Source organism: Brachyistius frenatus, unplaced genomic scaffold (assembly GCF_029030835.1).
Source record: "Brachyistius frenatus isolate BFR_SWC_R1_liver_20210118 unplaced genomic scaffold, ASM2903083v1 Contig_32, whole genome shotgun sequence".
In the NCBI taxonomy this organism is placed as follows: domain Eukaryota; kingdom Metazoa; phylum Chordata; class Actinopteri; family Embiotocidae; genus Brachyistius; species Brachyistius frenatus.
The window spans coordinates 3,387,471-3,414,246 of record NW_027210631.1 but is presented as its reverse complement, the minus strand read 5'-3'; the positions used below and the strand labels follow the sequence as shown (position 1 = coordinate 3,414,246).

The window sequence follows — 26,776 nt, the reverse complement described above, 5'->3', positions numbered from 1 at the left end:
CAAACTGTGGTTTCTGCTGGGGTAGAGCAACACTACTGGATAAACCACACGCAGAGCTGTAGTACGCTCTAATATCAGAACCAGTGGTAATAATTATGACATTTTATTAAGTTTAGTTATGATTATAATTACAAAAAGTATTTACATTTTATGAATAATGGAAGGTGTGGGGGGAGGGCCTTGTGAGCGTATTGAGCGTATTTGAATATTGGAGCGGGTTACGTCACCTCAATAGTTATTATAATTACTGCTGTGCTTCTTCAACTACTGCACAAATCTAACAGAATAAATTAAAAAAAAACTGTACAAATGCAACGTGAAAAAAGAAGTCATCATTTCCTTCAACGGTCCTACCACGATTATTTCCCAGCTGTATTTAAGGCTCTTTGAATTTCATTATTGTGAATGGGGTTTTCATCATCCAGTAAAATGACACTCAGGTGAGCTGAGACCCCGCCCCCAGCGGATCCAGCGCTCTGATTGGCTGGTTCGAACAGCGCTGCCCACAAACAGCAGCAGCAGCAGCAGCATGAGAAACTCCACAACTGGAGGAACAGCTCAAGATTTCCACAAGGACAAAAAAACAACACAGCACAAACGGACCAGACGTTCAGCGTGAAGAGAGGCCGTCTCCTGTTGTGTCACCGGTAAGTTTAAACCTGTTCATTTATTTCACTGCATCCTGAAAGGGGGAAAGTTTCTCCGTAAGTTTCCTGCTTATTTCTCCTCAAAATCCATGAGGGAGCCTCGTGGAAGCAGCGAAATCTGTTCCGAGCAAAACACTGGACACTCCGTTACTACTGTGTGACCGAGTGTGTTTTAACAGGAAGACTTGTAAAATGTAGAGACCGGTCTACCTCAACAAGTGTTCAGAAACGTAATATTTGCAGCAAAAGTGAAGTTATGTATGAATTTATTTTTAGGTTTTAGCGAATGTTCAAACTCAACTTTCCCTTCACCTGAACCACAATAATTCAAATTAAAATGACGAGTTCACGGCCCTTCCCGTCTCTGTACCGTGCAGGTCTCTGTTATATAAAGGCAGGTCGTGGTAATTGACTTTGACAGGTCTCTGCGTGCTCCCGTTGAGTGTGAAACAACAGCTCCCAGTCGAGAACTTGCACTCTTTAATCCCCGATTGGCAGGTGGGAATAAACGGGCAGGAGAGGCTCAGGAGTTTATTAGTGCACATCTAAACGGGGAGGCATCTTCTGCATGGTACGTTTGCTGCCTGGGCGACAGGATCAGGTGAAAGGTGAGTTCACCTGGGAGAGCAGGTTAGATTTGGGGGGGGGTGATGCTCTCTCATGCTGCTGCTGTTTTTGGATCAAAGCAGGCACTGACTGGCATGTTTTTACCCCGCTGGTGCATCTATTGTTGGCAGGACAATAAAGAGGGGGGTACTTTTACTGTGAAGTCTTGTACATGTGAAGGTCCTGCTTTCCTGTTTGAGGAAAAAGTATGAAGTAAGGGGTCGACAGGTGCTTCCTGCAGAGAGGGCGCCACCAGGGAAAGGCCGAGGCCGGCCTCTCGCTGCACTTCAGATGCTGCTGATGACTTTTTGGCAGTGTTTATTTTTGTCCTCAAAACAACAAGATTTTCTCTCTTGACCTTGTGATTATGGCCGTGGATTAATTTTTCTGCTGTGATTTATTGTGCAAGTCAACAGATTATACCTTCAACTGTGATGTAACTGTAACTCATGACTATAAAGGAGGGAAGTAAATGAGAGCGGCCATGTTATTGGTCATTATTCATCGTCACGTTTTCATTAGAAATTAATGATGTTAAGTTACAAAGTTCAATTCTCCCCAAATCTAATGAACCCCACATCCACTGATTTATAGCATGATATGCTGATACTGATGGGTCGTCAGACCTTGCTCCCTTGACCTGCACAAATTGCATCAGGATTAGAATCAGTGATCAGGTTAATGTGCTTCTTGCACCATGTTAAAGTCTATATGCCCAGATGGATTTCTGTTGTTAGTCTGGCTTTTCTCTGGCATTATTAAGTCAAGGCTTACAGATGAACTCGGATTGTTTTCTAAAAAGCATTACGTGATCACTGTCCAGAGACGGTTGGAGTCACAAGTGTTGTTTTGATCCCCTTCTTGTCCATTTGGTTACTTCCAGAAAACACATCTCCGCAAAAATAAATAGGTAAATATTGGTTTTAGTGCTTGCTTCAGTTAGACCTGTCACAATTATTACATAATAGTCTGTTAGCAATCATTTCTTGTCATTGTCAGAGTTGTTTTCATTCAGCGGTATAAAAAAAACAGCTGAATGAAACAGAACAGAAATATCATACTTCCATGTCATTTTTTTTTACCGTTTAAGGTTTGACTGGCGCTCTTTTGATAATGTCATTTTGTTGCGCCTCCTTTTTTTTGCGACGTTTTAATTGCACGAGTGAAGAATTGGCGCCACCAACTGTGTTTATCTTGAGGCGCTGAGCCTCTCATTTGTGTTTCAATGGGTTTTTATTGACATGAACATTGATGATTTTGTTGCAAAGCCAAGTCTGGTTTGAGGACCGATAACTTGTTGGCCATTTTTCAAATTTGCAGCAAAAAGCTGGCGGTCAGAGTAAAACGAACAGAAAAAGACAGTGAAATTGTTAATCACAATCAGTTGCATGAAAATGAATCGCCGGCTAAAATTTCATGATCATGACATCACCAGCCCTCATCAGATGCTAGTGGAGACCAAAACAAAGCTAAAAGGAGACTGAACGTTGAGCTTTTTGACCAGCTGGCATGAAACATGACTCCTAATATCTGGATGTTGCTTTGGACCTTTAAATATGCAACATTGTGCTAAACGAGGTGATAACAGTGTGTAGTGTTATAGTAGCTTGGTGCACTGCCCCCCAGTGGCCATAAAATTATAAATGCTAGTTGAAGTTACAAGTCAGTCCATTAAAACCGGATATTTTTTTAGTACCTGAATATTTGTTGTAGGACAACAAAGCAGGAATGTAATACAGTTCTTTGTAGATCTTGTAGTTACATTCATTTATTTAGGTTAAACTGCTTTTTGCTTGACTTTGGGCAGGTAGAGAATTTACTAAAATGATCCATTTCGAAATTAGCTACTTGAGTGTCTTTGTTTTGTTTTTGAGCCCGAGCTTGATGTATCAAACCAAAGGTGACATTGTATTATTATCGCCCTTCACTCTGGCCAGCGGTCTGTTTCCAGATCAGTAATAATACAGTGCACCACTGTGTATCAGACAAAGCTGTCATTGGGCAGCTCTTAATAAATGAGTGCACACATGAGCAGCAACCTCATTTTCAACCATCTTCATAATGACCATCTGCTTGATCTTTGGCATCAGGCCTCAACGTTTCGGGCTCGCCAAGGCTCCCGAAAGAAGTTAACACACACACACACACACACACACACACACACACACACACACACACACACACACACACACACACACACACACACACACACACACACACACACACACACACACACACACACACACACACACACACACACACACACACATTTACCCTGAACCCCCTCCCATTCTTTTCCTCTGAGCTGAATCCTAAATAAATGAGGGGTAATCCAAGATTTCATTATCAACTCCATTGTGTCCACAAGCAGCAGCGCACCCATATGTGCCCACATGCATTTCTAACTCATTAAGCGTCCTTTGTCTCATCGTGTGTGTGTGTGTGTGTATCCTGTAAATAGTTGCACATTAGAGCTGACGTCATATGTTATTCATATGTGGTGTTTTGTTTTTCAAATTTGTTATGCAGTATTTGTGTGTGTGTGTGTGTGGGGGGAGGTGTGTGTAAATCGGCATCACTTGGTTTATGTCTGATAATACAGAATAGACTGTCTGCATCAAAAATATTACAGATTTTGTCAACAGTTCTCTTAAACCGCTAAAATGTTCGGTGTGTTCAGTCAGCTGAGGTTTGCATTTCAAAAAAGTTGTATCTTTATTTTTCATTTGATTTTTTTTTTCTTTGGTTGCCTGTTAAAACTGGCGGTTGAACACATAACAGTCACTGAACCAGCTCAACTCAATTTATCTGTCATGTGGACGATCAGTTTCTATTGATGAGTTCAGGTCACAGCTTTAATGAATAAAGGTCATGTAAAGGGTTCAGCTGCAAGCCTTCATAAATAAAATGTGTCACTTTTGTACTTCTACATCCCAAACTAAAATTGCTTTTAATTGATGCTATCAGGATTTTTTTTTTTATACCAAAATAAACTATAAGAACATAATCTGATGGAAGAGATAACTGAATAATGTGCTTTCTTTTATCGTGTAAGTTAATGCCGTCCATTAGAGGTTGGTAAAATTCAGCCCATTCCTGATGCATTAACAGTGTGACAGTTTGTATAACCTCTTTAATAATTGAGGTTTAAGTTTTGTTTCAACTCTTCTGTTCCCTTTGTTTCCTCGTATTTTTTTCTGATCACTGGGGATCAAAGGGAGCCCAGATTTCTCCCCTCATGTCTCGGCGCTGCCGAGGCTGATTAAGGTGAAAGGTGCTCCAGTTTTTAAACCCTAACCAGGATTATTATACAACTCACAAACGGTGCTAATTAGGCTAAACTCGACGGCCCCTCGACCTTTCACGTCCCCAACGCTCTGTGGAGAGTTTAAAAGGGACGGCGTGGCTGTTTGGGCTTATCTGAAATGACCCTGATAAAAACCTGTCACATGGGGCTGTTTGTGTGCACGTCTGATTTAAAGGCAGAGGTCTGACACGGCTCAACATAATTACCTCGTGTGATTGATTTGCGAAAAGATTACACATGATGTGTCATCTGTGAAGAAAACAGGGTTTATATGATGAAGTAACATGTTGACAGTCGAGGAGGAGCTGAACTTCACAAACTGTCTTTACACCAGTGACTATACTTTCATTATGACTAAAATAACCCCAGTATTTCTGGCAGGCAGACAGATGTGTTTGAAATCCGATTTCTGCAGCCGTTGTTTACTTCCTGTTGTACTATTTAGCTCACAGTGTCACGTCCCAGTTCATTCATTTAATAAACACGCATGTTCATTATGAAAACATCAGTTAAAATGACAGCTGAGGAAAGATCATCGGTCAGGTTTGCTTGGCAGTGTGCTCAGGTATTTCCAGTGGGCAGCCTGTGCTGTGACTAAAGCGATGATGTCACTGCAGTTAGTTGGTCTTTTTGTGTGTGTGATCAGCAAAAACGGCTCAGAGTGGGCATCTCTCCAGGCCCGCTGCAGCTCACAGGACGCCGCGCTGCTGGTTGACTCGGCCAGCTGGCTGCTGACATCACGCAGGGACAGAATTAAAAAAGGAGCAAGACGACGGTAGAAAAAGGGAAACGTTTGTTTGAAGTGACGGTTCAAGCTTTGCAGCAGGTGCATCCTGGGACGCCGTCAGAAAGTGGCTCCGTTAAGTAACGTTCTCAACGTGGGGAGCTCCAAACTGAAGGCGCCTGCATGTGCCAAACAAAACCGTTCATATGATGATGTCACCTGACTAAATCACACGGTCCATTCATTCATATTTTTCCCTTTAGGTCCTCACTGTAGAGAAGGATTGGGGTGTCGGCCGTTATAGCTCCTGTTAAACATTGGTGTCAGTGTTTTAGATATTCTCTTGACCGAGTATTTCCTTTCAGTTGGAGGCTGTTTGAAGATTGGAAATGTGGCGAGGAACGTCTTCATGAAGTCGGCGGAGATGTTCAGTTTGCTTCATGTAATTTGGAGCTCGGTGAGAAACCCAGAAGTTTTCGGTGCCATTTGTTTTACCAGAATAAAACCTTCTACTGATGAACCCACGTCATCGTTTACATCATCAATTACTGGATTTATTATATTATCCCAAGCTGATGTGATGGCGAGAGATGTTTGACATGTATGCAAGGTGTCCTCTTGAAAAACAAATGGCTGATTGTGTCCTGTGATTGTTGGACGGTTTGACTCCAGGGGTAATCTCGTGTGTGCATGATGCAGTTTACTGTAAACCAGTGCTCCCTGTTTTTACTGATCTGGAATCAGCCTCCATCGTTCCCTCCGCCGGTCAAGTTTGTGGACGGCCGGGTAGGAAGCCTGATCCTGAGTCAGCACTGAGGGGTTTTTGAAATCCCGGCGCTGACCTGGTGGTGAGCCGTGGATTAGTGTCAACAAAATCAAAATGGAATTGGCAGGTGGCTTCCACTCTTTCAAGCCTTTAAGATGGCTTTACTCGCATTGTCTCACCTTCGAGGAAAGACCACTCCAATAAGGACAGGAGGGTCGATGCCAAGAATGGATTTAATCCTGCTCGAAAGGGGAATAGTCGTTTACCATGGAAAACCATGAGGAACAAGCTTGTACAGGCCCAGTGGGGACAAAATGGCTTTAGAAAGTAAAGTTTATTAAAGATGTGAGGCTCCGTTTGGATAAAGGCCGTGGACGTATATTTACTTTTTTCATTCTCTTCAACTGAATGAATTTCCTTCCTTGTCACCTCCTGGGCCCCATCTGTAATGAAAAGGCTGAAGCCGGTCTCTAAATGAAATGCTCCTCCGACAGGGTAATTAAGTCCAGACACAAAGGGCTCAGCAGGAAGGAGTTTAATAGAGGAGGCGTTAGTATTCTCCGGGGGATAGTTGAGTCCAGCAGAACCTCTTTGGACTGCGGGGAAGGAGAAGGACGCAGGAGGTTCACTGGCCCGCAGCCACTTCTCACTGGGTAACACAAAGATATCAATCATCCATTCAGTCTGCTCAAGTTATCAAATGAAATGCCTAAAAATAGGCCATCGCTTTCACTTCAGGAACCCCAAATAAGATTGTGTGCACGAGAAGCTTTCTGGAGTTGTGTATGATGCGGATGAAGTTGTGCCTAAAGGCCACGCTGTGCTAGAAACAAACTAACTAGTACGACATAACACGCCACCACTTCTGGTTGTACACGTGGCCACAGTCGGAGACGGCGTTCAGACGGGGTCTTCCTGAAGACTTGGTTACACAAAAAGGTATCCGAGTAATTGTGTGAACAATTGAGGAGGAAATTAAGATCCCGATTAGCTTTTTGCTGCGATGATGGGTTTTTTTTTTTATTTTTTTTGGCAGGTTGCTGTGCTAAGTGGGCATGTTTGATAAATCATCTGCTTCAGAAAGGAATAAAATCGTTATCCCCACCTCTGACCTGACCTAGGATGGTGTTGGGGGAGGGAGAGGGGGGTTCGGACAGTTTGTTGTCAGATGAAACACATTGGTGACAGCTGCTTTAATGAATGGTGAACAATGTAGCCAAAGACACTTTTTTTTAGTTATTATAGGAAGCTAAAAGGTAAAAGTAGCTGGAGTACATTGTAATTTAGTGATATTTTCCCATTTGAAAGTGTCTTTGGAAACCCGAGGCTCAAACTCGGTGTACAGAGCACACGAGATCTCTAACACCCGGTTTCATTGTGCTCACGTCGAGATGAAGTTAAAACGTTTGTTTTTGTGGGAACATCCATAAAACACCTTGACGTCCCCTGGAGGACTTTGAAGCTTCACATGGCTGACTTTGATTTCATGTAATTTCCTCCTGTTTACTCCGTTTTTATCCCCCCTGACGCACGATGCCATATAGCGGAAAATGAAAAGGCCGTCGCCGCCTGAATGCTCTCCTTTTAACTCATTACATAATGCGTTCTCATTTCTTCTTTTATTTTTTTATTTTTTTTTTGCACTTATGCACGGGTGCTCGCATGCACCGCTAGATCGCTGCAGGCTGCACGCTTGCGCCACGTGCTGTTTATGTTGTGGTGACGGAGCGTCGTGGAGGTGGATGCGCTCTCCTGTCTGGAATAGCGCTGATCCTCTTAAATGATTACTGGCTGCGACTCGAGAGCGAGGCAACCTGCGGGGCGAACATGGGGACAGATGTCTCACCCCCACCCGCAACAAAACACACACACACACACACACACGACAAAAACAGAAATGCAGAGAAATGTCCTGACTGAGGTGTGTTCTATGTTTAGTTCGTGCTGTGGGGGAAGCTCGGGCTCGATCCCTTTCCTTTAATCAACTCCCAAGTCTATTACATTGCTCATTTGTACCCAGACAAAGACGACTCCTTTGATTTATTCAGCACCTTTTTCTCGGTAGGATTTAGTGTTGAGCACTACATGGACAAAAACAGACCTCTTTATGGAGAAAGTTGCCCAATTTGTTGGGGCATTTTGTTTTTATTGATCCTCCCCTCCCCCTTCAAATTTAAAGTCATGTGACATCTGGAAACGCCATCTGAATTTAATGCTTAAAGTGGGAGAGTCCATTCAGCCTGGAAATAGCAGTTTTCCTGAGGGAATAAAACCTGCAACAGAGTTTTTATTTCACTCGCAGCAAGAAATGCAGGTTAGACAACCCAAACCCGGCCGGGGTCTTTTGTGTACCAGGTTTCGGTGCTCTTATTTACCCACTTAATCCTCATGCTGCTGTGGGAATCTGTCTCGTATGACCCTGAACGACACCGAATGAATGAGCAACGTTATGGGAAAATTGGGATTCTTGGAAAGTCTTCAATCGCCCCCCACAAAACAAAAGCCAATATTAGGTTGTTCATATGCTTTATATTAATGAGCTCAACCATTGAAAAAGGAAGTTGATCCACAAAGAGGCCCAGCTGCATATTTGGCCCCAAAGAAATGTAAGAACATAGTCTTAAAACCTGCCAAGCTGAAAGGAGACGGATGGACAGACGTATTACAGACGGATGGCAGGGAGCTGGTGCCGGTCCCACTTATCTAAACCTGAACCAAACCAGTCATCTTCAGAGATCGATGAAGCCGACCCCAACCAGTTACCTCTGCTACGCCTCGCCATAATCCAACCTGAGCATTAAGCCCAACCACGGAGGAGCTGCAGGAAACATATTTTGAATCAGTGGGAAACAGTTCGTAAGGAGAACGGACTTCAGCATAAGACTGTCATTGTTGGACGTGTTTCCTCCTGATGACCGTTGGGGAATGTGCGTGGTAGTCCTCCAAGTCGAGCCCTTTCCAGCGCCACTCCCAAGTTCACCGCCACAATAAAACGGGTTTTGTCTTCGCCTCCCCCCTTTTTTTTGGCTGCGATTCTCTCGCCCTCCTCTGCGCTTGACATTTCACTGTGTGTGGGTGCCTTTGGTCCCCGTGGGAAGTCACGCTCTCGGGCTCTGCCGGGGCTCCAGATGCACACAACTGGAGTCCAGAGATTTGCCCTTTGTCCCGCCTTGTTGAGCGTGACCCTCCCTGAACGGCTGCTTGTCGAAAAGACGGCGAGTCTTTCTGGATTGACCCTCTCTTTACAAATCGAAATGTCATCCGTCTTCTGTTTCTGGTTGTTCTGCTTTGTAGCCCTTCAGGACATTTCCAAACAACGCTTCAAAAGACTTCACTGGGATACATGGCCACAAATCAAGATTCGTAGTCCTTCCCTTTACAAATCAACAGTGTATTCCCTTGAATATCATTTCCAGTAAATCCTAAAAACTGGAATTTGTTTTCCACGATTAGAGAATCAATGGGTGGATCGACAGTCCTGGAGGTCAGCGTTCCTTGTTTGACTGGTTTATCTCAGTCAAACAACAATGTCGAGTCATTAGAACAAAGGTGGTCGAAACAGCTGCAGGAAACCAACATCTGGGCCTCTGATTCAGTCACACAACATCTGGTGTTCTGCTCTTTTGCTGTCTTGAAGTTTCTCTCTTTGAGGCAATTTGTTTTCCAACACTTTCCACATGGATGCAAGTGTCATGTTTGTTGACACCTGCAGCACGACAGCAAACCGTCCCAAAGACAGCAGAGCGACAAGCTTCAGCTCTGCTGCCTCCCTCCTCTAAATCTCTGCTGAGCATTGGTCCGGGAGGCTGGTGGGGACGAGCCTGGGGGTGGGGGTGAGGGTTGAAAAGGAAGTGGAGTTAACACCCCCCAAAAAAACAACCACACACACCGCAACTTCTCCATCCTATTTTATTCCATTTCTTTGCAACCTGGTTGGAGAGATCCTGGTTTGGAGATGAAGGGGAGTGTATTATTGTGTATTGTTGTGTGTGTGTGTGTGTGTGTGTGTGTGTGTGTGTGTGTGTGTGTGTAGGGTGGCAAGCTAACAAAACAATGGGGGCTTTGTGAGAGGGTCCCGCTGTGACAGGATTGTTGGGGGGGGGGATCAGGACTTAGCGAAGCGTAGGCACTTCATTAGTCAGGGCTCTCCTTTTGCAGCCCCCCATCCCTCCCCTCCTCCCTCCCTCCCTGCCATCCTCTCGCTGCCTCTCCCTCCCCACTCACTCGTGGAGCCACAGAGGCAGGAGCCGCTCTGGCCAGACAGCGCTGAGCGTTTAGCGCCGGGGTTTCGCCTCAGTGTTGACGAGGATGTGCTTTTGAGGCTGATCTGCAGTGTCCTCCCTCGTTACCGTAGTGATTTTCTCCTGAGGTAAGTCGCCTTGTTGTCACCCTCTCGGTCCCATACCGTCCCGTCCCCTCCTGTCCTTGGGTGCTGACTTGCATCTGCAGTTCTGGTGTAGGATGACTGGACACAGCAGTCCTGGCCGGGCCTCTGGCGAACAACTGATGTAATCATTTTAGATGTGTGTGTGTGTGTGTGTGTGTGTGTGTGTGTGTGTGTGTGTGTGTGTGTGTGTGTGTGTGTGTGTGTGTGTGTGTGTGTGTGTGGATATAGAGGCATTTTTGAAAGCTGCAGGAGTTTTTCACTTTTTCTATATTCTGGGCACGACTGCTTCAATGGAAAACACCAGAACATAGAAATACTGCAGCGTAGAAGTTTCACAAATCCTTTTAGCTGCAGATTTCTACATTGACATGAGCTCATATTGGTCTCCAAGGAGAATGAGGGGGAGGGGGTTAGAGGAGGACTATTGCCTCAGCTGTGTTGACCAAATTATCAGTGTTATTAGGATCTACGTTGCCGTGATTGCTTTCTCCCCCCACCCACTGTCTGTCTTTGTCAAACACACACCCTCGGGGACAGTTGAGTTTCGGGGTAATCCTTCACATCCTGTGTGGGGAAGGGGGAGAGAGCAGCGCTCCGTCTAACCCCATCACTTCCTCGTGAGAAAGTTTGATTCACTGAAACTCACTGTGTTCCCAGTAAAAACAACAAAGTCCTCCTCGCTGCGTTTTACCCAGAGGGCCGTTCTCAGCATCCTGAGTGCCTCTTTCGCCTCGGTTATGTTCCTGCATTTCTATTAAATCACAAGTCTGAGCTTCACACTAACTGTCCCTGCTGTATTGGGGGAAAAAAAATACACCCTTAAAAATGAATGTTTTTTGAGCTTGAGTTTCATTACGCACTCATTACACTGTGACTGGAGGCTGTAAATTTCTGTGCTGATGGCGGAGGCTGTTTGTGAGCGACTCTGTGAAGGCAGGATGTGAAAATAGAAAGAAAAGCCGACTCGTCTGAAATTAGTCTAAAAGAGTGAATAATCAGTGGAACCAGTTAAGCCTGCAGGTCATTCACCGGTGTTTCTCTTGTCCGGTCAGGATGCTCCAGTAATAAACAGAATTTATTGCATTAAAGGCTGCATCTTTGTTATTTTCATTGTTATTTAATCGGTCTGTTATTGTATTGATTTAATCAATTAAATGTCAGAAAATGCTCAGAGTCCCGGTTATCTTCTATCAAACAGCTTGTTCTGTCAGACCGACGATCAAAAAGCCGCCGAAGGTTGATAATGTCTTTGTTCTATCTGGATAAAGTGACGCTGCATTTTGGGAATCGGCCTCAAGTTTTATAATGATTTCTTTAATATTAGATAAAAGTAGCTTACGTGTCTGAGAAATAAGACTAAGAAAATGAGAATGTTTTATTTCATAAGTTGAACTCTATTTTCATTTAGTTTCTAAGGTAATTTCTAACATTGTGAATCCACTAAATTAAGGTTTATTTAAGTATAAATGGATCAATGGTTTCACTTCGATGCTTAATATCTTAATGTAATCTAGCTGGTGTCTGCTGGAGCAGAAATGATAAGCCGAGTGGTTGATCAAAAGAAAGGGCAGCTTTTTTTGGTAATTGATTATTTGATTGAGTCACGTTCAAAGCAAAAATGTGCTTGTTCCATCTGTTGTGGTTTTTTTTTTTTTTTTTTTTTAATTTTTGGTATATAATCACGAGGTGAATGTTTTGAGCTTTGGACTGCTGATTAAGCAAAAAACATTTGACAGCGTCACCTCTGGGTCTGAAAAACTGATGGGTGTTTGTAGTTTATAAACCAAACAACTAATGGATTGATTGAAAAGCTCCTTGACAGATGAAGCCATGCTGAGAAAATGGGCCCGTTGCAGTCTCTGTGTTTGTTATAAAATAACGAGTTTCACCTTAATTTACTTTGAATCTTTTTACCGTGTGTTTTGGGAGCTGCTCTCTCACCCTCATTTCTGTGTGTTGTGTATAAAACTGGTGGGAATAGTTTAAATACTGTAAGCAGGGAGAAATGTGGCAATCCACTGCAAATGTTCAAAAATCAGCCGAACAGGATCTGTAATGCTCGCTAATAAACTTCTTTCCCATTAGTTTAGTTTTTGCACAAACAGAAATGTAAAAAGAAGAATATGTGGTCTCAAGGAGTTGAATGCTGGAACCGTTTCGTGACAAACAACAGTTCATCCATCCAGGCAGCGCCTGTTTGCAGCATTTCTTGCTGCTTGTCTGATAATTTGACTGCAGGTCGTCACCGTCTCTGTTGTTTCCCAAGAGAATAGTTACTGCACACGACGGTTCTGTTTCCTTCTACATTCAATCTTTTATACAACGCTAAGATACTCTAATCACCTCCAGCTGCATGTTTACAGCTTTAACTCATGAGTGGCACGTATTTTTTTTCATGTAACTCTGTATTAATTTGCCAAAATGGTGAACTAGTCCTTTTACATTCCTTAATTTTCAGGAACAGAGGTGCAACTGTCTGGGATTTGTGGTTCCCTCTCTTTGATATGTAACATGAAATTACAGCTGACATTTTGATCATCAGTTTTTAACCTGTTTTTCTTTAATCTTTTCACAGAATGAAGAAGTGAATCATCTGTGATCACAGTCATGGCTGTCCAGGCTGGCATCCAGGTAAGCTCGTCAGCGTCTAGAGAGGATGGGGTGTGCTGTGATTGGTTGAAGTTGAATTGTACAAAACGGGCAGCGATATCTTTTATTTTTTTTTTTTTTTTCTGTTGACATGTTGGACTTCAGAAAGTGCAGCTACACATCTGCACAAAGTTTCTCTACGTCGCTGAAGGGCTGAACTTGACATTGAGTCCATATCGCCCTCTTTCGGCCTCTCGGCAGCAGTCTGAGTGTCCAAGCCGTGAGTCACCAACGCTGTGTGCCGGACCGAGTTATCCCGATTACATTAGGAGCGGCAGACATCCGTCTCCCGCCCAACAACTGCGGCGAGCCCACCTGTGTCGCGGCATGCCGTCTTGTTGTCGTTATGCATATCTGACGTTCCTCCATTTGGACCCCGAGGATTTTCACCACATTTTTTCGGGGGAGTGGGTGGAACCAGAAGTTGGTTTTTTTTTTCCTCCTTCTCCTCCCAGCAACGAAGTGTCAGCCGTCCCAAAACCCAAAACAACAAACGGATCGTGTTACACGTGTCACATGGCAGCACCTCCTCAGGAAGGGCTTTTTCTCCGTCATCTGCTTTGGAAAAGTCCCGTCTCTCCCCACCCGTCTTGGACCGGGTAAAATATGCATCGCAGTGTTATGCGCACAACGTGTGGCAGGAAGCCTGTCGGACTGATGCTGATGTGTTGACGAGGCTGTGAAGAGACTCCTCGGAGTTGTTGACAAGCTGCGGTCGGATCCTGCAGCTTCAGACGCACCAGATTAACCGCACAGATCACGTTACTTTAGTTTGTCTGTCCCAGGCAGTATTTAGATCGCTCCACAAAGTGCATGATCTCTGTGGGCTGCCTCATATTTCCCTCAAAACATGGGTAGTTTACATATAAAGTAAAATTATTTCTTCTTAATCCTTCTTTTTAGCCTTTTTTTTTTTTTTTTTTAATCACTGCCAAAGACAAAACAACAGCTCTGATTTGCACATCTACATCTTTAATAGAGATACCATTCAAATGTAATAAAATACTCCCGTGGTCTGTCCTGGTTTGGACATATTTCCTGTGTTGGAACATGGAAAGCAGAAGGAGGATTCTGGTGCACAGTGGCTGATGTATTGCGTGTTATCAAAGGCACCCTGTGAGGACATTGATCCGTATCAGACTGCGGTGATGCTGCAGCTACTTCCGGAGCTCCAGTGTATGTAGAGCAGTCAGATTGGATGAGTGGTCACCGTCCGACTGCTCTGTGCAGCCATGCTGAAGATGAATGCACTCGTGGGAGTAGAAGCACCATAAGCGCTCGTCTATAAACGCTGCAGTGGAACACAGTAAAATATCACGTCTGCAGGTTTCCTTTGTGAGAGATATATTTTTTTTAATGATTTCCCAACATATAAAACCCTGAGTGTAAATATCGGTCCGTACGAATGTGCATCAATGATCAGGGTCGTGGAGGCGGTGTCGTCTCCTCCTCTTAATTAAATAGTAAAACAAAGTCACACCACCTCTATGAAAGCTGCAGCAGCTTAATTGGTAAAAACTGTATTTTATTGATTTTAATTCGGGCAACTCGCAGTCAACTCAACTCCAACTTTATTTGTCTTGCACCCTTCATACAAGCCTGCAGCCCAAAGTGCTTCACAAGGCAACATGCACACATATAAGTGCAATATTTACTCTCCTTTCAGCTCTGTTTTGGTCTCCACCAGGAAGAAAAGCTGCTTCTTCAGCTGCTAAAAGGTCCAATATGTTCACCAGCTAGTTGTTAACGTTATCTGTTATTTAATGCTGGATAGGCAGTTTATTTGTATTTGTTAAAAAGCTGTAAACAACTGCTTATTGTTGCTGGAAACACTGATGAGAGCCGTGAGACTGAACCAAAACACTGACCTACTAAAAGTACCGATTTAATTTCACGATAAGCTTGTGATTTATTGTATATTTTTGTTTTGGTGATCTGTTGCTGGTACAGACTTTCATATTTGTTGCGCCAAACATTCACCCTAAACGGTGTGTGGTGGCTTTAATACAGTTTGTTTGTAGTCAACAGAAGAACCGACACGAACGAGCAAAACGGGGAAATCGGAGGACGACAATACTCCTCAGCCAGATTTGGATTTCTAAGTGATCTCTGCAGCGCTCGCACATCTGTGATCACGTGTTAGCTTTCCTGACATTCCTCATTAAAACCGCGGTTACCTCATCTGTTTCCACCCGGTGTTACAAACGTAGGATGAAAATGACCAAATAAAAAAAGCCCGAGTAGATCTTGGCATTTCAAAAGAGCAGCGTGCCCTTGTTAGTTCAGCCTAGCCGTCAAACCACACAGCTGCGCGGTACTTAGGATCCTGAAAAGGTGAAAGGTCAACAACCAGGCTTTGGGAAGTTGAATAAAAGTGGGGCAGGAAAAGTATCCTGCTGTCATTTTAACTTGAGCAAAGTGTAACTTTTAGCCTGTGTAGGAAAAGTAAGTAAAGTACTTGAGTACAATACTAGAGGTACTTGTACTTGACTTCAGTATTTCCATTTGATACCACTGCAGTACATTTCAGAGGGAAATACTGTACTTTCTACTCCATTTATGTGACTCTTCAGATCAATAAGTTTGTTGTTTTCAGGCTTCATTAACGTGACTCATTACTGTGTGATGTTGAAAATAGGTTTCATAATACGAACAGATAAATATATATTGCTGCGTGTAGCTCTCCTCTTTGACCTTCCTGCTATTGACTATTGTTTCCTGGAGTTAATTCGCCCTCAGTGTAAGTGGCTCAATTTAAGAGCATCAGGATTCGTCACAATCTCAGCGCTTTGCATTTCTTCGCTGGATTACCAAACTACGTTCCTGCAGTTTATGAGGACAGAGTTGGTGTAAGGAACAAAGATGACCTCTATACTCATGTTAGCAGTCTATAACACGAGTCGGTCAGGTGGCGAGCTCGGATAATCTCCACCGTTCAGGCATCTTTTAAACGTTCCGCGATGTCGCCCGATTTTCCAATGAGCTGGATGTCGAGAAACGAACATATGATGATGATGATGATGTTGTTGTTTTGAGCCCACAGAGCAGCCGGCCTCTCTGAACCGCGTTACGTAATGTGTGTGTGTGTGTGTGTGTGTGTGTGTGTGTGTGTGTGTGTGTGTGTGTGTGTGTGTGTGTGTGTGTGTGTGTGTGTGTGTGTGTGTGTGTCTTTCGATGTGTGATAACCTTCTGAAAGGTGTTTTTGTCAAGTTCTTGTACTTTTTCATGCGTGTTCACCAGTCAGACCTCATGTTCCCACTCCTGAACACCCTTTTAGCTTCAAAGGTCACTTTGACGGGGACGAGCACGGTGCTAAAAAAAAAAAAAATTCTCAAAGCAGAGACGTCCATCTTGACGCGTATTCAAACCATTTGTTTGCCCGTCTCTAATCCTGACCTTGAACTAACCGCAGGGCCTCGGAGGGTGACGGTTTCTCCTGACCAACAGATTATACAGAGAACTTTAGTAAAACGGGTCAAAACTGCATGAAGCTCAACCTTAAAGGGACATTCCACCAATTTCACATACGAGGTTTTGTTTACGCTTTATGGGAAGTCGGCGAAATGAAATGAAGAAGCTTTCCAGAGTTCGAAGTCCAAACTCGAGGCTATAAAAAAAGGTTGAAGAAAAAAAAGCGACCCAAACTAGAGGAATGGGGTTTGAAAGAAGCATCGGCGCTCTAGTTAAAGACAATGTAGAGCTGCATCGTGGGAAATGCAGGGTCTAGTGTTTCTGGGTTGTGCCTCACACTGTGGGTTAAAAGTCGGGATATCTGGGCCTCTGCTGCTTTGAGTCGGTCTCTTGAGAATCTCCCAATTTTAATGTAAATCACTGCAGCAGAACCTTGAAGTTTCAATGCGACAGAGTTGTAAAGCAGTTTTCCCGTCTTTTAGGGAAAAAAAGAAAAAGTCCAGTTTTCTCTTTGGACTCCTCATTAGGCTGACAGACAAGGGGTCGAAGGTCGAAGGTTGAAGGTCAGCTTTCCACAGTCCGAATGAATTTAGACAAATTTTCACTCTCCTAATTGGTTATAACCGTGTTTATCTACCACGACACCTCCACTTCCCTTTTAAATGTCCCTTAAAGAGAGCCATACAGTTGGGCATTATCCCATAAACACTCAGTATCTTCCTGACCCGGAGCTTCATTAAAGCGTCATCACACCGACTCGCCAAAATCCACACACAGTCCGGTCGTGTATAACCACTGGCCAGAAGGTTTCCTGTCTGCAGGCTGAGCCGACGTGTAGAATTAAAAGCCCTCGACAAGACCCGGCCTTGTATTTTAAAACACAATGACCCTTTTCAGCCCAGCGGACGCAAAGCTGCACCGTCACTCGGTGACATGTGACGGACACTAAGATTAAAGTCTGTATCTTAACCAGATGTCAACAAACTGGACGGGAGGAAGGTGGAGTAGGGGGAGGGTGGGTGGGTGGGTGGGGTCATTCAGAAGGGAGTTGTGTAATGTCTGGACGAGTCATCATGGATGCACATCTGCTGCTGGTTTCTACGACGACCTCTCCTGCTGCAATTATAAACTTAAATAGAAAACAACAAAGTCATTTTGTAAACATGAATCCTGAATTTTTGGGAAGTAGAAGCTGTTAACGGTCTTTAAAACGCTGACAATCAAAGCTCGTCTTATTTTAAATTCAGGTTAATCTCGTAGCTTCGTACCTATTTATTCCTTCACATCATTTTCTAATAGTTTCATCAATGTTCACGGTGGATGTGAAACCACGAACACGCTGAGAATTCAGGGGATCGTTTTTTTTCCCGTCCCTCCTTTACTTCGGAGATTCAGTGCGTCTCGTGGGCTGAGGACAGAACGAGGAGACGAGGAGGGAGCGTGTGACAGGAGAGACGGATACGATGGGACATCAGCGTGAAGAGCCGGGCCGAGCGGCTCGCTGCGGGCGCCGAGCCAAAGACTCAACCAGCGCCCATTAAAGCAGTCAAGTGCAACAGCGTTCAGTCAGCGTGGTTTCAGCTTCGGCTTTTAGGCAAAAGAAAATGCAGCGGGGCTTTTTAGTTGACCGGGAAAAATGTTCAAATGAAATTGGAGTAAACAAATGAGTCGAGGTGAAGGCGAGGCCGCGTGGATTTGAAACGCCACGCCGGTACCAGGTTGAGTTTCGGTGTCCAAGCGTTGATTTCCAGCCGAGCTGGGAAGTGAAGTGTCGCCGTGACGTCCTCTCCGCACGGTCACACACGTTCCCCTCATGTTCCCACAGCGCGGGGCCGAGAGGGAACCGGGGGATGATGATGCTGTGGAATATCTCCTCTGACCTATATTCATTCATCAGGAGAAAAACTGGAGGTTATGGACTCGTGCGGTCCGCAGTTTTCAGACGCAGGCTGGTGATTGCGACGTGCTGATCACACACAGCCTCACTGCAGAGATGAGATGCAAGTGTTGTTTTTTTTTTTTTTTACTAAAACCATGAAAGGAGGCTTCGGAAAGAAGACCACGGTATTTAAAACGTCAGATTTAACGCTCTACAACAGTGACTGAAGGAGCTCCAAAATTAGACAATACTGTATGAAGATGCTTTGAGAAAGGTGGTTATTTGTTTCCTCGCCAACGGTGAGGTGATGCCACGCTCTTCTCTCTGCCAGGACCCGGTAAACTTGGCAAGACTGCAAACGATGAGAAACGGCTCGTCTGGCTTTGTCCAAAAATAACCAACTCCACCTACAAATAGCTCTAAAGCTCACGAATCAACGTGATGTATTTATCTTGTAATCTGTAGAAAAAGAGAGATGGCAAAAAAACCCAACTAAACGAGGAGTTCTGGTTTACGTGGTCCGACGGGTCCGTCTACTCCGTGGCCTTCATGGTCTCCTTCATCTTTCAGACCCGGCAGCTTCGTCCACTTTTACATACAGTCACCGCTTTAAACCATCAGAGACGGCAGCACTCGGATCAGGTTAGGCCGACGTCTCAGAAGGCGGTCAGGCACACTAATCTGTTCTACCTTCCTGTTTATGTTTCTAAACCTCAGGAATGAGATACAGACCGTACAAATGTCGTTATCCTCTGACTTCTCTGCGTTTGCTCCTTTTTTTTTTTTTTTTTTTTTTCCTTCTCATTCTCCAGAACTCCTGGAAAGCAATCGGACACAAAGATCCTCTGACTGTGTTTGATTTAAATGTGGCGTCTAACCCCCCCCTCATCTGTCCCTCCTCCCGTCTCCAGGCATGGTTCGGCGAGAGGTTCGACGCCCCCCTGCTGAGCCCCCGGGCCCCTCGCAGCCCGTTAGTGCAGCGGCACGGCCCCGGCCTCGCCGACGTCTTCCAGTACGACCAGTGGCTGGCCGTGCGCCACGAGGCCACGCTGGTGCCCATGCAGGAGGATCTGGCCATCTGGCTGAGCGGCATGCTGGGTAAGTTGGTGGGTTTGTCTTGCTGGTCGGGGGATCAGTGTCGCGTCTATCTTTTTTGGGGAGGGGAGGGAGGGGGGGATTATTTCGATTCCATAAGTGTACTCTACAACACTGTCCATGTGTCCAACCCTTTGCGAGTGTGAATCGACACTCGACGGTTTGCATGCTACCGGTTTCCCTCTCCGGGCTCGGAAAATACTGGAGCACAATTGACACGGGTCTCCCGTGTAATTGGATTTGGATGCTGCGATTTGCAAACAGCCCTCGGCAAACCACAGAACCGGTAGTGGAACAAAATCCCTCATTTCATCCGTCCCTGCCATTATGCGGACATCTATTGTCCAACGGTGACACAATGGAGCAGTGAGGAAACTGAAGCTGACTGGAAACTGGCTCGATTGTTGAAGGCTGAATTCGTTTCTATTTTTCGCAGCGCACATTCAGTTTCTCTCTTGAGGAATGTGGGCAGGTACCGAACACTCAACAGGAGTTATTGGTACCGTGACCGCGGTGACCCGTGTCCCATGTTTTCAGAGTGTTTTTAAGCTGTTGGACCGCTCGGGCTGTCAATCATGAAGAGCTCTGCGCTGCTCAAACAGGTGGCGTGCAGCGGGTAAAGTTTCAAGCCCCCGGTGGGGGTGTGTGGGGGTGAGGTTGGGGGTGGGGGGGGACCGTTGTCAGGCGGAAAACATAAACTTTTGTGGAGCAATCTTTGTCACTTTAGTGTGATGGGGTTGTGGATTCTGGTCTCAGTGTGAATCAAGTTAGTCTCCGTGGCCTTTGTGGAGTTCCCCAGCGCGGTGATTTACAACGAGAGGTCGCGGGAGCGCTGTGGATCCTGGAGGAGGCCTCTGTCGTCTTCAGTGTTTTTATAACGTCGTACGAGAAAAGAACCGCTGAAGAATAAAACAACGTGGTCCCGTGGTTTAGACCTTGAAAGAAATCTTCTCCCAACAGTGGACTCCTGCAAAACACAAACTTCAGTAATTTGCATCGAGTTCGGTTCCATTTTCGTCTTCCGTGTCTTTCCAGGAGACGAGGTGAGAGCGGAGTTCTTCATGGAGGAGCTGAATAACGGCGTGAAGCTCTGCCAGCTGATCGGCGTGCTGCAGACCAAGATCGCCCAGAGCTGCCCCTCCGCCCTCGGCAAGGTGAGTCAGACGGCAGCGATGGAAATAACTCCGTCGCCCGCAGGGCAGCGTTCAGGCCGACACGTGGGGGTAGGGGGGTGGGTGGGGGTTTGGAGAGAGAAGTGCAGGTCACGGGATGGACAGACCCGCCGACTGCATGATTTCCTGGGCGAGACTGTTGCATGTTGGTCTAAAATGTGACGGACATGTCATTGACATGGCCTACAGGGTTTCAGGGTATTGAAGTTCATTTGTCTGACAACTTTTCCAGGTTTCTGTCTCACACCGAGTTCATGAAGGCGACGTTTTAATCCACTACTTATTGTATTTGCCTTTTGTCGCCCGATTTACATGTTCAATTCTTAGAAATGAAACAATCGGCCGGAAACCTGTGAAGTGACTTAAATTGTAAATGTGTGAGCAGCACTCCTCCTCGGTTTTCTGAAACTTGCTTTTTAAAATACACGCTTGTATTGTTGTGACAATGCAGGCTTTTATTATTATTTTTGTGCAAAATGATCTTTATTAAAATCCAGTGTTCTGAATGCCGATTACACCCTCAATACTCGCGTAGTGACACCCACTGTTTTTAGTGCATAAATGTATTTAGACTGACAATTACAAGTACCTAAATGGTGTCCTCACACAGTCCACGGCCACCACTATGGCTCCGTAGCAGAAAGTGAGGGAACACCGACGTGAAGTATTGTCAAACTGCAGAACCAAACACTGCTGGGAAACCTCCACAGTCTCGCCTCAATTAATGCTCTGCTACATTTAAACCCGTTTTATTATCTAGTAAGTGGTTTTAAACTCACTTATTTGGTTTCCTGACAGCTGTTCCCCACGAGGAAGGTCGCATGCAAGCGGGACGCCTCTCCGGGTTCCTTCTTCGCTCGCGACAACACCGCCAACTTCCTGGCCTGGTGTCGACACATCGGGGTGGAGGAGACCTACCTGTTCGAGTCGGAGGGGCTCGGTAAGGAGCCGCAACACACCAGTCAAACTAGAGACCGCTTTATTACTGCTGTGGAGAAAACGCATCCTTTTTCTATCTCTATTTTATTTTTCAAACAGACTTTTTCAAATTGACTTCTCTTCCTGCCCTCCATCTTTGATTCTCAGGCTGCTCTACGAAAACGGAGACAGTCTCGCTGGATTCGATGTGACCTTTTGAGGTTTCTTTTTTTCTTTTTGGCCTCCGTTTCCTAGTGATGCAGCTCTGAATGTGGGCTGTTCATTTACTAGAAGAGCACACAGTAAATCATTAAAACGCCACAGCTGGTGCCAAAGTTGTCCCTGACATCTTGCCGCTCAAATAACCGGGGAAACATTCACAGTTTAATGGAGGCAGTAACTGCTGCAAAGGTCGAGGTCTGGTTTCTCCACGCGAGCAGAAAGTTGAACCAAGACGTTCATGTTAGCTGGTGAATCTTTTAATCCAGCAGGTCAAAGTGCAGCTGTGTGTTTTTTAAATTTAAAAACTTTGGGAAACGTCCCACGATGAGCAAAAATTCCTTTTTTTTTTTCTTCTTCTTTTTTCCTTTAAAGCTCTTATTTCTCCGTCGAGTCCTGAAGGAGACGGATCTCTGCAACACCAAGCGCATCCTTCATATTTACACACATGTAGACGTGTGTGTAGTTTTGTACACATGTATTGAGCTTAACTGGTAGTTGATTAACGTGGGGCTTCATGTAGATGATGTTAATGGGATGAAACGGACGCGATCTCGGCTGTAAGCTCCTAATGAAGGAAGATCTGAGGAGCGGAGTCTGTTTTTAAGCCCTGCGTCTTAATGGTATAATAGGATCTGCAGAGGAGTGCAATCACTCCGAGTACTACGAGGGATCTCTTCATTACTAATGCTGGCTCCCCAAAATGCGGATTTAGACGATTATTTTTTTATTTTTTTAAAGAAAGAAAGCCGAACAGCTGCTGCAGGTACGAGGACGGAGCACGTAGATCGTCCTGTTCCCGGATGCATGTTTTAAAATTGGGCCCTCCAACCCAGAAACCCGTGTTCTCTTCTGCATGAATCATCCAGCGTCCCCTCAGGGACCCATTAACTTCATCTTCTGCGCTCACAATGTCACGTTTTGTGGTTTACCAGCTGGACTTTGTGGCTCTTCGTCCCTCCTCTTCTCTCTGAGCCGAGGTGGCAGCTGCTGCTTGACATTATTCAAAGTGAAACTCGGGCTGTTAATTGTTGTGTTTTTCTGCCTCAGTGCTGCACAAGGAGCCCCGGCAGGTCTGTCTGTGTCTGCTGGAGATCGGACGCATCGTCTCCAAGTGAGTCTGGGAACACGGAGGGCGCGTGATTCATTTGGAGAGCGCTGGAGACCGGTTTAACTTTCCACTGGGTTTCTCAGGTACGGCGTGGAGCCTCCGGTGCTGGTGAAGCTGGAGAAGGAGATCGAGCTGGAGGAGACGCTGCTCATGACGGAGGAGCCGCGTCCGGCTGTCAAAACCTTCAGCGTGTGCTGCCAGCACGGCGGCCTGTACCAGCCCGGGGTGAGTGAGCAGCACGCTCGCACCTCGCCGTTTTCATCCAGAGAGACGGGCGGCAGGAGAATCTCCCTTTTTTTTTTTTTTTTTTTTTAAGCCAGTCAAGTTTCCGGCCTCAGTTGCCATGACGATGCCAACAGCATCCTCCAAAAAAAAAAAACGAACGGAGAGCTTCAGAGAGTTCACAAGATAAGTTCGCGTGCGCCCGTCGGCCCGCCTCCGCGGCAGAGGTGGAGCGCAGCTGATCACGTTGGCGGCGCACGTGCGACCCAGTTGAAGCGGAGCCAAGATGGCGGCAGGCGGCGACTCCTGCCGCTCCACCGACGCCCCCGCAGGGCAAGTGACACATCGCAGCTGACCACGCGACGGCGTGCCGGGCGCCCCGTGACTCGCTCTCACGCGTGACCTGCGGGCTGCAGATCCACGCACACGTCCGCACTGCGGTTTGAGCACTTTGTAAATCATTGCTGATGATTGTTTCACTCCCAGAGGACAAACGCTGCTCTAAAAATGAACGGCACTCTTTGAAGCGGAAGGCGGTTTGGATAAAAACAAGCAGCATATTTAACTCTCTGCCCTCGTATGTTTAGCTGCTCGCAGGAAACGCTGTCGGTATCGGTTAGTTCATACCGAGCACGCCTTCGTCATCTCATGTTCAGCTCTTCTTCGGAGAGAAACGAGAACAAGTCTGACTTCAGTTCCGCGTCGTGATCGCTCACTGATCGGGAACAGACATCGAACCACTGGACGAGTCGTGATTTAATACCCAGTTCAGATATAAACGTATTTATTGTGTTTGGAGGTCTTTTAAACATCAAACTATACATTAGAACAAGTTTGATTTGACATTTAATGAAGCTCCTGATGTATCTGAAATTTACCGAGTTCCTAATTTGATCTAATAATGTGTATTTGGAAACCCATCAGCACATTAGCCTACCTGCTACAAACAGCACTGGAGCAGCAAGATGCAACATCACCCACAGGAAGAGTTATAGAGATTTAAAGAAGCAGGAAGTTCTGTGTGCTCGGTTCAGTGGCTGAAATGGGTCGAAATGTACTTTATTTTTTCTTATGGTGTCATTTCTATGAAAATCATTTTAAATCACAGTAAAGACACTTTTAGGAAAAGTCGGGCACCAGCAGGACGGTACTTCTGTATTCAGCAAAGTTATTACACTTCCAGGCTACAAATGTGTTTCATGTGTTTTCTATCTGCATGTAATTTATAGAATAATGTGTTTTCATGTAGAATCTCATGTTCCTGCTGGTTAAACGTCCACTGTTGTTCTGCAGGAACACGGCATGGAGGAGCCGCCCTGCAACTGCTCCAACAGACTCTCTATCGAGTACCTGTCTGAGGGACGCTACCGCCTCGGAGACAAGACCATCTTCATTAGGGTGAGCGCACAAAGAAACACGCACGTAAGCTCTTTATACTGTACAATAGTGGTGGATCGCATCCGGTGATTACATCATAATTACGTTGCCGAGGGTGACGACACACGCGCTCATCTGGATGTGCGATTATTTGGGGAATTGAAGGAAATATTTTACTGTTGATGTTTCACACCAGACGTTAAAAGATGGTAAACACGTGATGGTGATTGTTTGTTTACTCTGTTCAGATGCTGCATGGTAAACACGTGATGGTGCGTGTGGGCGGCGGCTGGGACACTCTGCGTGGGTTCCTGATGAAGTACGACCCGCTGCGAGTGCTGCAGTTCACCACTCTGGAGCAGAAGATCCTGGCCTTCCAGAAAGGGCCCCCGGCCCTGGGCGGTCACCACGGCAACGCAGCTCCACCTCCTCCACCTGACATGGACCCCCTCGCCGCCGTCAACGACCTCATCTCCTCCTCAGCCTCTTCCTCCTCCTCCTCCACCTCGTCGTCTTCCTCGGGCCCGGCCGGCAAGCCGGCGGCCGCGGGTCAGACGTGTCGGTCGTACGCCGCCTCCCCCGCCTGCACGCCCACGCTGCCCAGGAAAGGCTCCGCCTCGGCACCCAAGAAGACCCCGCAGATGACGCCCTCCTCCCCCAGGAAGCCCACCCAGCTGCCCCTGCCCGTCACCACCAAAGGTTCGTCCTCGCTGCCCTCCACGCCGGTGGGAGGCTCCTGCAGACAGTCTCCCAGCCCCGGGTGTCAGGGTGGCCAACGCAGAGCTCTGACTCCAGCCGCAGCTCCGCCCACTGCTCCCGTAGACCCAAGCCCCGCCCCCAAGCTGAAGCTCAGACCGTCACCACGCGGCGCCACCGCTCAGCCGAGGAGCCCCGTGTGCCCCGAGCCGTCCTCCAAATGCCCCAAACCCTCCAGCCCCTGCACCTCCCCCACCGCCGCCGTGCCTCGCCCCGTCGACGCGTCGGTACGGGCGGCGGGCCCCAAAGAGGCCCGGCCCCCGTCGGGCGCCAGCCAGCGCTCCCGCCTCACCCAGCGCCGCCCCGGCTCCCCCGCCTCGCGCCTTCGTCTGGAGGCTGCCAGGCGAGCGAGGACGGCCACGAGAGCTGCGGGGACGACGACTCCCAGAGCGGCTGCGACGGCGGCGCTCCAGACCCGGAGCCCCGCCGCCGTCTCACAGACTGCCTCCCCGGCACCGACGAAGCCCGCCTGCTCGATGCCGAAGGGCAAAGACACCTCGGCCAAACCCAAGGGGTCGGCCCCGAGCAAGGCCGCCGCCGCCGCCGCTCCTTCGCGAAGCACCGCCGTCGTCCCCGGGCGGGTCCCCGGGGGCAACACGGGCCCGTCTGCCGCCAGCAGAGCCAATCAGAAAACACCAGCCGCAGCACAGAGGGCGGGGCGGAAACAAGCCGCCGCCACGGCGAACCCGAGCAACGCCAAGTCCGCTCTGAAACCTGAAGGGACTCCGGCCGCGGCACCGCAGAAAACCGGCCCCAACGTCACAGCGGTGAAACCGGAGCTCGGGGCCACCAAGAAGATCCCACAATGCAAAGCCAAGAGTGACGACCCTTATTTTGAAATGAACAGCCGGAGGAGGCAGAAGACGTAACGGCTTCTCCTCACAGACCAGCACTTGTTGGAGCTCCGTTTCACCACGTTTATTCAAGTTTTATTTTGTTTGATTTTTGTATGTTATTTAATAATCTTTTACTTTTTTATTTTTTGAAATTTTTTTGAAATTTTTTATTTTTTTATCCGAAAGGGTCAAAGAAGTCGTGCTTTGTTTGCTTTTGTCTTTGTGGTCTCTGGTGAGGCCACGCGTCGGATTAACACTACCATTTGCACAACGTTTACATATTTCTGTTACGTGTACAGCCTGTTTCTCAACGATTCGTCCAAACTGAGTTTTTAAACGACAAAGGATTTAATTTTGTGGGAAAAAAAAAACAAATCGTGTTCGAATAACCGCCGTGAGCCGTGACGTAGTGAAACCCGTGTAGGTTTTTTTCTTCCTGGAGGAAAAGCAGCTTCCTCTGACATGTAACCAAAGTTGTGACGGAGAAAACGGATCATGGCGTCTGATTTTTTTTTTTTTTTTTTTCACCCAGTGAGAACAAACTTTCCGCTGGTTGACGGTTCTGATGTAATACGTGTAGTTTTTTTTTTTTAGTTTTTTTACAAATGATATCTCGGAGGGAGGTGGAGTCCTTGTGTGCCTTCTTCAGAAACTTCTTCTTTCTGAGCGGCAGTAGAATGTATTAGATGATTGG

At 46.5% G+C, this 26,776-nt stretch overlaps 1 protein-coding gene across 2 annotated transcripts; it reads left to right on the top strand.

Moving 5' to 3' along the window:
* The first annotated feature begins 543 nt into the window (after positions 1 to 543).
* Positions 544 to 26,776, top strand: gas2l3 (growth arrest-specific 2 like 3). 2 transcript variants are annotated; one of them, XM_069700156.1, is made up of 9 exons: positions 544 to 647; positions 13,013 to 13,068; positions 19,288 to 19,474; positions 20,507 to 20,625; positions 21,442 to 21,583; positions 22,831 to 22,894; positions 22,975 to 23,116; positions 24,407 to 24,511; positions 24,739 to 26,776. In XM_069700156.1, the coding sequence occupies exons 2-9, from the start codon at positions 13,045 to 13,047 to the stop codon at positions 26,113 to 26,115; spliced, it is 2,160 nt and encodes a 719-aa protein (XP_069556257.1). In that variant the 5' UTR covers positions 544 to 647; positions 13,013 to 13,044; the 3' UTR covers positions 26,116 to 26,776. The 2 variants fall into 2 exon arrangements, with proteins under 2 accessions (XP_069556257.1, XP_069556256.1); XM_069700155.1 differs by lacking the exon at positions 544 to 647 and adding an exon at positions 10,291 to 10,419.